The 15378-nt window shown below is 41.3% G+C and overlaps 2 protein-coding genes across 2 annotated transcripts in view; both read right to left on the bottom strand.

Annotated features, from left to right (window-relative positions):
• The window catches only part of LOC137435026 (pleckstrin), a 54259-nt gene extending 45699 nt beyond the window's left edge, over positions 1-8560 (bottom strand). The window contains exons 1-2 of the mRNA XM_068128391.2: positions 8526-8560; positions 8210-8322 (exon numbers count right to left, since the gene is read on the bottom strand). Of these exons, the coding sequence (XP_067984492.1) occupies positions 8210-8248 (39 nt within the window). The 5' untranslated portion in view covers positions 8249-8322; positions 8526-8560. The remainder of the gene's footprint in view (positions 1-8209; positions 8323-8525) is intronic.
• Positions 8561-12401: 3841 nt separating this feature from the next.
• SANBR (SANT and BTB domain regulator of CSR) overlaps positions 12402-15378 on the bottom strand; it is a 50493-nt gene continuing 47516 nt past the window's right edge. Inside the window, exons 19-20 of the mRNA XM_068128393.2 lie at positions 14552-14643; positions 12402-13897 (exon numbers count right to left, since the gene is read on the bottom strand). Of these exons, the coding sequence (XP_067984494.2) occupies positions 13870-13897; positions 14552-14643 (120 nt within the window). The 3' untranslated portion in view covers positions 12402-13869. The remainder of the gene's footprint in view (positions 13898-14551; positions 14644-15378) is intronic.

The raw sequence follows: 15378 nt of genomic DNA, 5'->3' as shown, positions 1-15378 counted from the left end.
GAAGCGCTTGATTGCAGTAATTTTGTCCAAAGGCTGTGCTTCCAAATATTAAGTCTGGGGTCAAAGCCAAAACCTTCCAAGATTCTAAAAAGATAGGTGTGATCGATACAGTCAAAGGCTTGTCCTTGCTCAATATTCTTATTAAAACTATTATAAAGCCGAATAGTGTCAAGCAGATGAAAGAGAGGAAAGAGAGAGAGAGGAGAGGGGAGAGGGGGAGAGGCAGAGGGAGAAAGAGGGAGAGGGAGAAAGAGAGAGAGAGAGAAAGAGAGACAGGGAGAAAGAGAGACAGGGAGAAAGAGAGACAGGGAGAAAGAGAGACGGGGAGAAGAGAGACGGGGGGAGAAAGAGAGACGGGGAGAAAGAGAGACGGGGAGAAAGAGAGACAGGGAGAAAGAGAGACAGGGAGAAAGAGAGACAGGGAGAAAGAGAGACAGGGAGAAAGAGAGACAGGGAGAAAGAGAGACAGGGAGAAAGAGAGACAGGGAGAAAGAGAGACAGGGAGAAAGAGAGACAGGGAGAAAGAGAGACAGGGAGAAAGAGAGACAGGGAGAAAGAAAGACAGGGAGAAAGAGAGACAGGGAGAAAGAGAGACAGGGAGAAAGAGAGACAGGGAGAAAGAGAGACAGGGAGAAAGAGAGACAGGGAGAAAGAGAGACAGGGAGAAAGAGAGACAGGGAGAAAGAGAGACAGGGAGAAAGAGAGACAGGGAGAAAGAGAGACAGGGAGAAAGAGAGACAGGGAGAAAGAGAGACAGGGAGAAAGAGAGACAGGGAGAAGAGAGAAAGAGAGAAAGAGAGAAGAGAGAAAGAGAGAAAGAGAGAGAGAGAGAGAGACTTTTGAAGCTCTTTTATTATAAAGGTAAGAAAACCATACAAGTCATGCAAATAATAAAGTCACCACAATTCAAAGCATGTGCAGCCAAACAACAACAATAAAAACACCAAGCACTAAAATAAAAAACTTAACAAGAGAGAGAGAGAGAGAGACAGGGAGAAAGAGAGACAGGGAGAAAGAGGGGGAGAGAGAGAGAAAGAGAGACAGGGAGAAAGAGAGACAGGGAGAAAGATGGAGAGAGAGAGAAAGAGAGACAGGGAGAAAGAGGGAAACTTGACTTTTAAACCCTTTTTATTATAAAAGTATAAAACAAGAGTAACACCAAAGCAGCTTCAAGGAAATTCAACAAAGTCATAGAAATCCCGAAAGGGAAAATCAATCAGTGCACTGCAATCCAAACAACAGAAAAGGCGAAAATACCAAAAAACAACATGGACAAAAATTAGGCATAATTTCTAATTTCATCATTTCTAAACGAGGCATAATTAATTTTATATGTACAAATTTACATTTGCATTTGCAAACATGAGGAGAGACGGAAGAAAGAAAGAGTAGGTCACGAGAAGGGGAAGAAAAAGACCGGCGAGGAGAAGCATAGAACAATGTATGAGAACAACCGAAATATATTATAAAGAAATTATTAATTTGTTATCATGGACTTTACAAATCCCTTCAACACACCAGGTCACAATAAAATTTGCAAGGTCGTTTGCAGTTTGGGCATAGTCGAATTCAAGTTTGAGCCTTGCTGACACCAAAGAACTAAAAAACACCATAATACTGCATTCTTGCATGGGTCTACCGCCCAGTTTCGCCTTCCGTCACAGGTATACGGCAAGTTTAGCGGTAGCGGTAAGGAAACCGAATACAATAGATGTAGTTTCCTTTTTGGGAGGAAACCCAAAGATGTAAGCCTTCAAAGAAAAGGTAATCCGCAATCTATGGGAAATAAAATTTAACCAATAAAACAAAGGAGAAAGTCTTTCACAATTAATGAAGGCATGAAACAAGTCTTCCCTCTCCAGACAAAAGGGGCAACAGCCAGAAATGGTGGAAAAAAACGAATGACACCATTGGAAGGAACAATCCAGTGGGCCAAACACCACTGGAGGTCACCTGTTCTTTTAGATATACAGTAAGTCCAGCATACATTGTATCCCATAAAGGCTCAGAGGGGGGACCGGGAGGCAAGAGTCCTTTCCACCGGGTAACCCCAGCTAGAGGTGGGTCCCCAATAAGTAGTTTAACACAAGACCTATAGATGCTCTTGCTGCTCATTGCATGGAAGGGGGGTGACCCTGTACTCATGGGGGGCAGATCATTTGGGGTAAAAGACACAATTAATTTTGGTACTGTGGGCTCAACCTCTGTATCCTGGGTCCAATGTAGGCCTAGCTGGTGGCCTCTTCGGATCACTGCTCTTAGTACGTTCCCAATTAACCTCCTGGACTGAACACCTGTTAGGTCCGCCAGCTCGTTCGCAGGTTTCCAACCGTGTCCAGAGTCATGCCGGAGATGGCACACTTTTAAAATGTTGGCCACTATAAAATGTTGGCAGAAATCACGACTCCGCAGGATATCGGGGAAAAGAAAATTGAAAAATAAAGGCTCGTGTGCAAACATGTTAATGCAATACGGGTCTGTTTGACGATTTATCGAAACGCCCTGCCAGGCATTCAAGAGGCTCTGATGAAAGACTGGAAGCAGAGATGCATCACCGTGTTGTAGGTTGGTCAAAACAGTTCCTGACCGTAACCGAGCCTTCCAGCTCGTTGAAGAATAGAGCAGGCCAAGGGCTTGCCTGGTAAGTGCTCTGCATAAAGCAATCGTTGGATGGAGCGGAGCCGGAAGGCCAACAGGTGGCATTTCACGTCAACGAGTCCATGACCACCCTCAGCCGAGGGACAACATATGGCGCTGGGTCGAAGCCAGTGGTAGCCTCCCCAAAAAAACCCACCAATTTTCTCTGAATAGCTTGAAGCAAAACCTCCGGTGGTTGCAGGCAGATGAAACGGTGTCACAAAAGAGTAGTGACTAGGTTGTTCACAACAAGCACACGGCCTTTATAGGAAAGGTGGGGTAGAGCTCTTTTCCATCGGCCAAACGCTTATCCACCTGGTCAATGATCCTCTCCCAATTGTTTTGGACATACTGAGGAGGACCGAGGAAAACGCCCAAATACTTGATGCCATCGTTTGCCCACACTAGCTCTGCAGGAAGGGGGGGAGGGGGTGGTGGTAATAACGATGGCACAGGTAAGTCATTGTTGGGAAAAGGGAACCATAGAGCCTTGCTTTTCCCCCAATTGCATCTTAATGATGAGGCAAGGTTGAAGTCCAATAAACACTTTTCCAAGGCGTCACTGTCGCATTTTCTTTTTATGATGACACATAGGTCGTCGGCATATGCAGACAGGGTCAAAAGGGGGTGTCCTGGAGAAAGAACAAGTCCAGGGATATCTTTTCTGAGAGTGATTAAGAGAGGCTCCAAGGCGAGGGCAAATAATAGACCTGAAAGTGGACAACCTTGCCTTACCCCTCTCTGAACCTTTATGGGTGGGCAAAATTTGTTGTTAACTTGATTCGTTGTTGATCAAGCTGGAGATGTTTGCATACAACAAAGCTATATAGGCTCTAAAATTAGCACCGAGCCCGCAAGCTTGCAACACATGGCACAAAAACTCATGATCAATACCATCAAAGGCCTTTGCAAGGTCAAGAAACACCAATCCAAAATCCTCTTTGACACATTTACCGGTTAACAAATCTCTGATTAGGAATATGTTGTCGTAGATGGATCTGCCAGGGATGCTGCAACTTTGATCAGGTGACACCTGGTCACCAATAACTGTCGTCAACCGGTTCGCAAGGACCTTGGAAAACAGTTTGTAATCCGTGCACAACAAAGAGATCGGACGCCAGTTTGACAGGTGTCGGAGATCGCCAGTCTTGGGTAGCAGGCAGAGTACTGCTCTTCTAAAACTGAGCGGTAATTCTGTGGATAGAAGAGACGCATCCAGAACGTTGAGCAGCTCTGGGCCCAAAATGTCCCAGAATGCCAAAAATAATTCGGCGGGTAGGCCATTAATGCCTGGGGCCTTTCCCGACTCCATCTCAGCAAGTGCACCAGTTAACTCTGGAAGGGTAATTGGAGCATCCAGTTCCAAACGTTGGGCCTCAGTCACAGAAGGAAAATGGGAGGTCAAAACATTCATCATTTCATGAGAAACCGTTTTGTCTTTGAAAAGATCAGAAAAGAAATCGATTACATTTAATCTTATATCACTTGGATTAGTAAGGATGTTCCCCCATGAGTCCAAAACCGAAGATTATAAGTCGTGTTGGTTTGTCTACAGTTTCTAGATGAAAGAAAGACTGACTCGGGGTATCTGAAACCTTAATATTCTGTATTCTTAGCCTAACCAGTGTGCCCGCTGCTTTTTCATGGATCAAATCCCTTAATTGGGCCTTCTTCTCGAGTAGCAACCGATAGTTCACTGCGTTGCTCTCATTGGCCAGCTTGCCCTCTAACCTTAAGATATCTGCTTCCAAGCAAGCCATCATGATGTGTTTTACATTGGTACAGTGTGAATTAAATTGTTGGCAAAATACTCGAATCTGGGCCTTTAGGTTGTCCCACCATAGACTAATTGAGGAGAAAGGAGATTTTTTTTGTGCTCATTTCAGCCCAGAAATCACGAAAGGAGTCTGTAAATAAACTATCTTCTAACAGTTTAACGTTAAACTTCCAGTAACTATTTCTGCTTGTGGGTTGAGGAAAAGAAAGATCTAAGGTTACCATATGGTGGTCTGAAAACAATGACGGAAAACAACCTGAAGAGACCGCGTCGTTCCTAAAGGGTACATTAATGTACCAGCGGTCGAGTCTTGCCGAAGACACCCGACCATTGGCACATCGACACCAGGTATACTGGGCTACGTTGGGGTGATGCAATTGCCAAACATCAAGTAGACCGGCCGTCTTAAAGAAACGGGATAGATCCGTATGGAACTCGGGGTGGGGTTCTGCAGAATTTCTGTCCTTCGAAGGGTCAAAGGTGCAATTAAAGTCACCACCAATGCACACACACTGGTCGAGATCAACTGATTTCAGGTGGTTTATCATGGAGGTGAAAAAGGCCTTTCGATCCCTGCTCTCACTGGGTGCGTACACATTGAAAATGGTGCAGCGGAAGTTTTGATGTACGAGCTGAAGGGAAATAAGCCGGCCTTTTATGACTTCCTGAAAATAGCAAGACTCAAAAGCTAGACCTGGCTTTAGAAAAAACCCAACCCCAGCAGATGAGGCTGACAGATTGCTAAAATAGCATTGTCCTTTAAAAGTTTGGCACCAGTCATGTTCCACGTCAGGTGTGATGTGGGTCTCTTGCAGTAAAAGAACATTTGCCTTTTTATGATCAAACAAGTTTTTAACTTGGGCCTGACGAAGGTGACTCGCACCACCGCCGTTCATGTTCATTCCCTGTTAATGAAATCGACCTGCGGTTGGGAACACTCCGTACCTGCTCGAGTGACAAACTTTCTTAACCTGTGGAATTGAGATCTCGTCAGGTCAAAATCCTCAGGTGCTTTGATTATTGACTTTGCGGTGCAAATGAATGCTGCCAAGTCAGGGAAATAGTCTTTAATTACGATGTTACGGTGACGATACGTTTCGTCAAGGAAGGTAAGAATGAGTTGAGGGGATACCTGTGAGTGACCTGTAACCGATTGTGACAGCTCGGTTGCCTCAATGTCATCCTCAGACTCAGACACGTCAGATAACATGTCGTCAGGATCTGGGGTATTACATGTCGCCCCCACGATCTTGTCCGGTGTCACCTTCACAAGTTTCCCAAGGTGTTCCCGTGAGCACTCATTAACACTTTGGTGGATATTTTTTGTATCTGGGATTGGAGCTTGGGTTTGAGATCCCAGCAAACTCAGATTTACCGGCCCCATTTGTAAAGTGGGAACGTTTATTGAATCCTTAGTCTGCTCGGTATTTAAAGGGGAAACAAGCGGAAAACCATTCCCCAGCTCGGAACTGGTAGTAAACGGGATGGACAAAGTGGACAAACGACGCCATGTCTACGCGTTAACGCTTCATATGCCGCGTAACGCGAAAACGAAGTCATAATTTACAAGGGACGAGGGGGGGGGGGGGGAAGGGACAAGGGACGAGAGTGGGGGGGGGGCAGAGACAAGGGACGAGGGGGGGGGCAGAAACAAGGGACGAGGGTGGGGAGGGAAGGGACGAGGGTAGGGGGGGAAGGGACGAGGGTGGGGGGGGGAGGGATGAGGGTGGGGGGGGGAAGGGGACAAAGGACGGGGCGGGGGGAAGGGACGAGGGCGGTGGGGGGGGGGGGGGAGGAAGGGACGAGAGATGGGATGGGATGAGGGTGAATATCGCTCTCGAACAGTAATTAATTATTAATTAATTACGAGCCGAGACAGATTTTCAAAGGCGAAAAACAGCTGGTGGAGAAAAAAAACCGATCAGCCGGAGGACGGAATGGGCCGCCGAGTAATGTAAAAGTTATCCATAAACAGCTGTGGGCTCTCTTTCTCTCTCTCTCTCTCAGAAAATGAAGGGAAACAAAGGACAGGAAGGAGTGAAAAAAAAACCACCTTTAGAGGCCATTTTCCCCGCAAGCGGGGGTTGGCCTTTTTCGGGCACCGTGGTTGTTGTTGTTTTTTCGGTCCCCTTTTTGAAGCAATGTTTTACGGCCGGATGCCCTTCCTGCCGCCAACCCTGTTTGTCGCCTTTTACGACAAACAGGGAATTACCAGTGAACTGGTACTCAATTAGCCGACCTCGGAAGGATGACAGGCTGAGTGAACCCCCCTGGCGTTAATTCAGCGATCGACCGGGATTTGAACCCAGGATCCTAGGATCCTAAGCTGGCACCCTAGCCGCTAAGCCAACGCGAGTGAATAGAAATAAAAACGAGATGAGGAAAAAAAAACCGAGGAGGGAAAAAGGAGGTGGTGGGGCAAAGGGGGGAGGGGGGCGGCCGAAGCCCCGAAATGTCGGGTCTGATCAAAGTGGAGGGGTTGGGGCACAAATGCAGAGTAAAGATGTGAAGATAAACAAACAGGGGGAAGGAAAAAGGTGAAATACGACACGGAAAGGGACAAAAGAATAGAACAGCAGAGCAGCTCGTACCTCACCACACATGCACAGCCGCCATCTTGCCACACCCAAACACACCGACAGCCAGCAGGGGGCGAGAGAGAGAGAGAGAGTCGTCTTACCTTATGTAGATCCCTCTAACAAACTTATGCCGTTGAGGGAGATAGAGAGAGAGTCGGCTTATCTTTTGTAACAATAACATGTATAAGCATTGTTGTTGTGGACCATAATGTCTACAGACAAAAAGAACACAATTAATCTTGTCCAATATAACTTTCTCATTCAAAGTTAGTAATCAAGCTACAGTAGACATTCCTTCTGGCCTCATAAATTACCTGACATTTCATGGAATAGGAAGCATGGGGAAAGACAATACAAAGAAGAAGAAAAAAAAGATGGTCTATTCAAGAAAGATTATAATGACTAAAGTAGGTCGTGTGGCAATCTTCTTCTTCTTCGGGATGCAGCACAAGGCTGCAGAGTGGCATCATGAGGGCACAGCTGTGCCACTGATGCAATGCCCTCTCTAGATTAGGGCAGGAGTTTGCAATTTGTTCATGGTGCTGGCGATAGCTCTTTGTGAAGGATACCGTGGGATCTTTAACGTCCACCAGCTAATGCCGACGGACTGTACACCGAGTTTAACGTCTCCATCCAAGGGACATGTTGATGAATCATCCAGCCTGTGAAACACCACGATGGCAGTTTATAGCTGGATTGGGATTCAAACCCAGGTTAGATGGCTGAGAGGCGAGTGTGCGTAACTCTAGGCCATCCTGCCAGCCTCTGTGGCATTGATCTAAAGCTAGGCACTCATATTCCATGTACTACAGAAAACCTTTCACAAAGAGTGAAGGAAAAAAAATCGTGCCTGAGCTAGAATGATACACTTACTTTAACCTCAATTTCATTCACGGTGTGTTTGTTCCAAGCAGACGAGAAGTGGATGGGAGTAAAGAAAACAAACCACGGTGGGAAAAACAGATGAGAAGTTCCTCGGTCACTTCCATCATCATCAATCAATTTCTGCGGCACTCACATCAATTACAAAGGGAAAACGAAGGTTGTCATCTTCAGACATCTTGTATGCCCTCGTCCGAAGACAGACAAACTGTGAAATTTTACTTACACATTTACAAGCACATTACAGACAGGTTTTCCTGAAGTCAAAATGAGTAATTTTCATTATACATTAATTTCCAGTAAATGGTAGTGATAAAATGCAATGAAAACTCACTCTTTTCACCAGATATCCCTCCCGTATTGTCTCCTCCATCGGTCACCAGTTGCCGAAGCTCCAAACAACCATGAGACTTTGAGTAACAGGAAAAGACAGAATTTTCTTGTTTCCTGGAAAATAAATAGCTGTTCTCTATTTCAGCAGTTTCAACGCCTCCCTGTGAGCTTTGCGCAACAAGGAAGCAGCACAGGAAATGTGATGCACTTTATCTATGATGCCAGTTGCTTCGATTCGGTCATGAAACAAAAGGCTGTATATTGTGATGCAGAGAGACGAGCGTAAGTTGAATGTGATTGTTGAAGCAAGGATGTACCTTTTTCAGAGTGAAATCCTTCTCTAAAACAACACAGGAACCTCAGCTTTGTTTGCAAACTTGAAAAACAACAAGCTGGAAAATCGGTCCATGTGCCAAACCGCGTTTGATAAAATTGGTCTCGCATCAGAAAAATCTGACATCAACACAAAGCTGCCCTTATCGCGACACTCCATTTTCTGTTTGTCTGTCTGCCTGTTCCCCTATACCTTGTACATGGTGAGAACGGGACATTGTAGGGCCACCAAAATAGGGGCAGACACAATGGGGGACCTCAAGTGGAGTGCTTTGGGGTGGGAGAGAGAGAGGGGAGATCTTTGGAATCGTGATTACGTGATCTCAACCAAACTTAGCAACACATAATGGGGGACAGTAGGGAGTAAAATAGTACCACCTTTAGAGGCCATTTTTCCCCACAGAGCTGGGGTTGGCCTTTTTCGGGCACAGTGGTCCCCTTTTTGAAGCGATGTTTTATGGCCGGATGCCCTTCCTGCCGCCAACCCTGTTGGTCACCTCTTGCAACGCACAGGGAATTACCAGTGAACTGGTACTCGATTTGCCGACCTCGGAAGGATGACAGGCCGAGTCAACCCCCCTGGCATTAATTCGGCAATCAACCGGGATTTGAACCCAGGATCCTAGGATCCCAAGCCAGCACCCTAACCGCTAATCCAACTGGGAGTAAAATAGGGGGATAGCAATTTTAGGGGGTTGGGGAGGTGGAAGGGCAATACTCTTTATTAGGGTCCAGCTATTCACGCAGTCCTACGGGCCGCAGCGGCACCGAATGTGGTTTGCATAATTAATGCAGTCCTATGGTGGATTTATGGTGGAAAAAATGAATTTATTGACTTTTATATATCATTAAATTTCGGGAGAATTTGGAATAGGGGGAGGGGGATCTTTAAAAGCTTGAGGGATTACCACCAAACTTGGTAGGGAAAGTGTGTAGGCCCCATATGGGGTTAATGATGAAACAATTAAGTTATTGGCTTTAATCTATTTTGAGCTTTATTGGGGGAACTTTAAATATGGGGAAGGGTAATGTATTTATGCACCCGAATTGATCATGACCAAATTTTTCAAGGATAGTGTAGGCCCCATGGGGAGTAGAATAGGGGAGGAGGGAGAGGGCTAGGGGGTTTTGGGAAGGGTTAGTTATGTTTCTCATCTTGAGAAAAGTTGGGACACTGGCACTTCTTATTTTATTTCTTAATTTCAATAGGTTATGTGCTGCGTGGCTCTAGTGTAAGCCTAAAACAATGCCTGTATGCAACCTTGGTGATGAGGCCTATGGTTAATGCAAGCAAAGCAAAAACACCCAAAATTGGCATCCATTATTGAACTCTCAAAGAAGGGACATCCCCATTGCTCAACTATACAAACGTTCAGAAGCTTGGTCACCAAAATATGTTTATTAATGTAGAATCAAATCAAACGTTGAACGAGTCAAATCCAACGGCCTGCTTTGCAAGGTGTTGAACAAGAATGAGAATGAAGAACCGTATCAAAAAACTTCATGATGTGGTACACCGAAAACATGAGCATCAACAGAAATATTAGAGCCATTAAGTTAGAAAGGCAATAAAAATAAAATAAAGAGAAGATGGAAATGAAAAAATTAAAAATCCCCATCGTAACATACACCAATAGTGCTGTGAACGATATGTTAACTGTTCATTCAAAATGTATGTAAAGTACATATTTACAAGTATATAACGAAAAAATACGCAACATAGAAACAACGTGTCAGCTCCACTAATGGCTTTGAAAATTATATAATAGCTGAACAGGCAAAAACACACCCACATTAATAAATTAAATTACACACCCACATTAATAATTAAATTACACACCCACATTAATAATTAAATTACACACCCACATTAATAATTAAATTACACACCCACATTAATAATTAAATTACACGCCCACATTAATAATTAAATTACACACGAACATTAATAATTAAATTACACACCCACATCAATAATGAAATTACACACCCACATTAATAATGAAATTACACACCCACATTAATAATTAAATGACACACCCACATCAATAATGAAATTACACACCCACATTAATAATGAAATTACACACCCACATTAATAATGAAATTACACACCCACATTAATAATTAAATTACACACCCACATTAATAATTAAATTACACACCCACATTAATAATTAAATTACACACCTACATTAATAATTAAATGGCACACCCACATCAATAAATAGATTACACACCCACATTAATAATTAAATTACACACCCACATTAATAATTAAATTACACGCCCACATTAATAATTAAATTACACACCCACATTAATAATTAAATTACACACCCACATTAATAATTAAATTACACACCCACATTAATAATTAAATGACACACCCACATTAATAATTAAATGACACACCCACATTAATAATTAAATTACACACCCACATTAATAATTAAATTACACACCCACATTAATAATTAAATTACACACCCACATTAATAATTAAATTACACACCCACATTAATAATTAAATTACACACACACATTAATAATTAAATTACACACCCACATTAATAATTAAATTACACACCCACATTAATAATTAAATTACACACCTACATTAATAATTAAATGACACACCCACATCAATAATTAGATTACACACCCACATTAATAATTAAATTACACACCCACATTAATAATTAAATTACATGCCCACATTAATAATTAAATTACACACCCACATTAATAATTAAATTACATGCCCACATTAATAATTAAATTACACACCCACATTAATAATTAAATTACATGCCCACATTAATAATTAGATTACACACCCACATTAATAATTAAATTACACACCCACATTAATAATTAAATTACACACACATTAATAATTAGATTACACACCCACATTAATAATTAGATTACATACCCACATTAATAATTAAATTACACACCCACATTAATAATTAAATGACACACCCACATTAATAATTAAATTACACACCCACATTAATAATTAAATGACACACCCACATTAATAATTAAATGACACACCCACATTAATAATTAAATTACACACCCACAATAATTAAATTACACACCCACATTAATAATTAAATTACACACCCACATTAATAATTAAATTACATACCCACATTAATAATTAAATTACACACCCACATTAATAATTAAATTACACACCTACATTAATAATTAAATGACACACCCACATCAATAATTAGATTACACACCCACATTAATAATTAAATTACACACCCACATTAATAATTAAATTACATGCCCACATTAATAATTAAATTACACACCCACATTAATAATTAAATTACATGCCCACATTAATAATTAAATTATACACCCACATTAATAATTAAATTACATGCCCACATTAATAATTAGATTACACACCCACATTAATAATTAAATTACACACCCACATTAATAATTAAATTACACACCCACATTAATAATTAGATTATACACCCACATTAAAAATTAAATTACACACCCACATTAATAATTAAATTACACACCCACATTAATAATTAAATTACATGCCCACATTAATAATTAAATTACACACCCACATTAATAATTAAATTACATGCCCACATTCATAATTAAATTACGCACCCACATTAATAATTAAATTACATGCCCACATTAATAATTAAATTACACACCCACATTAATAATTAAATTACATGCCCTCATTAATAATTAAATTACACACCCACATTAATAATTAAATTACATGCCCACATTAATAATTAAATTACACGCCCACATTAATAATTAAATTACATGCCCACATTAATAATTAAATTACACACCCACATTAATAATTAAATTACATGGCCACATTAATAATTAAATTACACACCCACATTAATAATTAAATTACACACCTACATTAATAATTAAATGACACACCTACATCAATAATTAGATAACACACCCACATTAATAATTAAATTACACACCCACATTAATAATTAAATTACACACCTACATTCATAATTTAATTACACACCCGCATTAATAATTAAATTACGGAGTGTAAAAGTTCATCCAGTGCATTATTACAACTCTCATTTAATTAATCGATATTATCCATGCACTGTATGACATTAATATCAATAAATTAGTGTGAGAAACTACAGGATGACAGAATTATTCATTATACTGTGTACTTGAGATTAAAGAACCTCTGTTAGATATTGGCATTTGGAATTAAACCTCAATTATATTTCAAACTAAAAATGACTAAATGTGATCATTATCATTTTTTTGTTTCCACTTACGCATGTCGTGTTCAACGTATGGCCTGAACGCTCTACGAATAGCAGCTCCATGAGCCTCGACACTGTATACAAAATTGTTTTTACTTTTTTCAAGGCAATTGGGGGATTATACATTGATGCTCCAGTCAAGTCTTGTTTTCAACAAAATAATAGCAAATAAATAAAACGTTATTTTGGTGAATTAAAAGACTCTACAGTACGATGGTTTATGCATTTCATGAAACGTGGAAGCAAATAAAAAAAACATAACCAATGAATGAATGAATGAATGAATGAATCAGAAGGATAAATAACCAATTGTGTGAATAACCCAGAAAACATCACGGCCAATTTTAAATGCTGAGGAGCCCGATGCCATTTATGGACCAGACACCATCATCATAACAGCAGCAGCAACGACGCACTAGGGAAGTTATTGGATGCTTAATCATATATTTCTGTTTTAAAGGATGTAAAGTGAAGAAAGAAAAAAAAAACCACAATCAGATCTAGTAATTCTCAGTTAATGAAACGTCATGAGTGTTTCACTTCAAGTAAAACAAGACAACAAGCAACAAACACCAGTTCATAGCCACCTGACAAGTTGATTGTGAAGATTAGCACTTCCGTTAGGCTATTGTACAAGTTCGTAGAGATTGAAAAAGAATCGGCTCTTTGCCTTTACAATTGTACACTTTGGGATGATCAAATTAGCGAGGGTTAAGATGGTCATAGCACCAAACTTTTCATAGAAATATGATACAATCGCCGTGGTAACAATGGCTTCAATTCAGTCAACCTCAGCATAATGGTGTTGACAATAAACCAAGTTTAACTTTCATCCCAATACATCGACACTGTGGTTTTGGCATCAACAACTATCGGCCAATCGCACCCGGTATACAAACGTTGTGGATCTACAGTACACGATCTTATAAGTATTAATAGATCAATCAGCAACTTCTCGCTAGAAATAGTGCAAAAGGATGAGAGTCTTCAGAACCTTCTCGGACGTTGATTAGCGGAGTTGCGCTCGAGTTTTAGATCTGTTGGAACAGTAAGAATGTGCATTATTGAAAATAAACACGAAGGTTGGAAACTAAGCGTTGATACTCTCCAAGACAAAATGTTGGAATTGATAATAATTTTCAACATAATCTCTCCTTAAGGGGTCTCAACACTTGCCGGTTCACAAAGGTCATTTGGTGGGGTAAGGGGACATGAGAATGATTCCATAGTTCTCGTGTTACTCCCATGTGCATTTCATCATCAAAGGGAGTTTGAAATAGCACCAGGTAGGTTGACTCAGCCTGTCATCCTTCTGAGGTCGGCAAAATGAGTACCAGCTTACTGGTAACAGGGACACTGCATCAGCGGCACAGCCACGCTTCCAGAAAATGATGCAACCAGCAGCCACAAGCTGTATACGAAACAACAACATTGGCTAAGCTTCTTCTTCCGCATGCAGCACATGGCTCCAGGTAGCATCATTTACTGGGGTTGAAGCGGTGCTGCCGATGCAGTGCCCCTGTATGCTAGAGCAGTAATTTGAAATTTGGCCGCTGTGATGGCTCGCGTACTTTCGACAAAATATACCGTGGTATATTTAATGTCTACCAACTAATGCCCGCAGACGGGACGTCCAGTTTAACGTCCATCCGAGGGACGGAACACACATTCTGAGATTGGGCTGAGATTACCTGCTACGTAGTGCAATTCCACCGCTTTGTCTGGGAGGTGGCACGAAGGAGCGTAGTCTTTCTTCCAGCTTGCTATATATTCCCCCAGAATACTGTAAATAAAAAGAGCATACATGCTGTACACATGATTGGGATGTGTCAGCTACCTGACAAAACAGTGGTCATAAGGTAATGGGAGAAGAAGTGTTAAGTAATCACTAAACAGGAACGTCAGCACAGATACCGTACAATGGCGCAATCTATGATTGGATGTAAGATCTTAAGCTAAAAGTTTCATACTGCAAGACGATCTGCTCCTTGAAAATGCTTGCAAACAAGGGGGAAAAGAGGTTCTCCATGCTAAAACCAGGCCGAGCTCCAACTGTACTCCATATCTCCATTAGGTCAAGGAAGACATCATTACATTATCCATGTATGCCATATTGTAATACGGGTCTGGATCTTTTGCACAGAGGCACATGTAAGAAAAGCTTATATGAAAGTAATCACTTATTCCACATAGGGCACAAGTTATCATGGAAAAGGTATCCCCTCTCCCACCTGCATCTCTCATGAGTTCATTAAAAATCCAACTCGAGCGAAGTCAATGGCATGCCATCTCAAATCCCCACGCATCTCATGTTAAACAAGGTTGAAAGATGGCAAAAAGTTCCACCAGGAATGACCCAATATCAAAGTTTGAGTAAAAAAAAAAATTCCCCCATTTTGACCCCTGTGACCCGAAGACCCCACCCACGGGGGTCAAATCCAAGAAAGCATTACATATTTCATGCGTACCTTAATGTTGATCAAATGTACAAAGTTTCATTTGAAAATGTTTTAAAATG

This window comes from Myxine glutinosa, chromosome 9, assembly GCF_964187855.1.
Source record: "Myxine glutinosa chromosome 9, kmMyxGlut1.1, whole genome shotgun sequence".
Classification (NCBI taxonomy): Eukaryota; Metazoa; Chordata; class Myxini; order Myxiniformes; family Myxinidae; genus Myxine; species Myxine glutinosa.
Note: the sequence above shows the minus strand (reverse complement) of the source record. Positions and strands in the feature narration are given on the sequence as shown.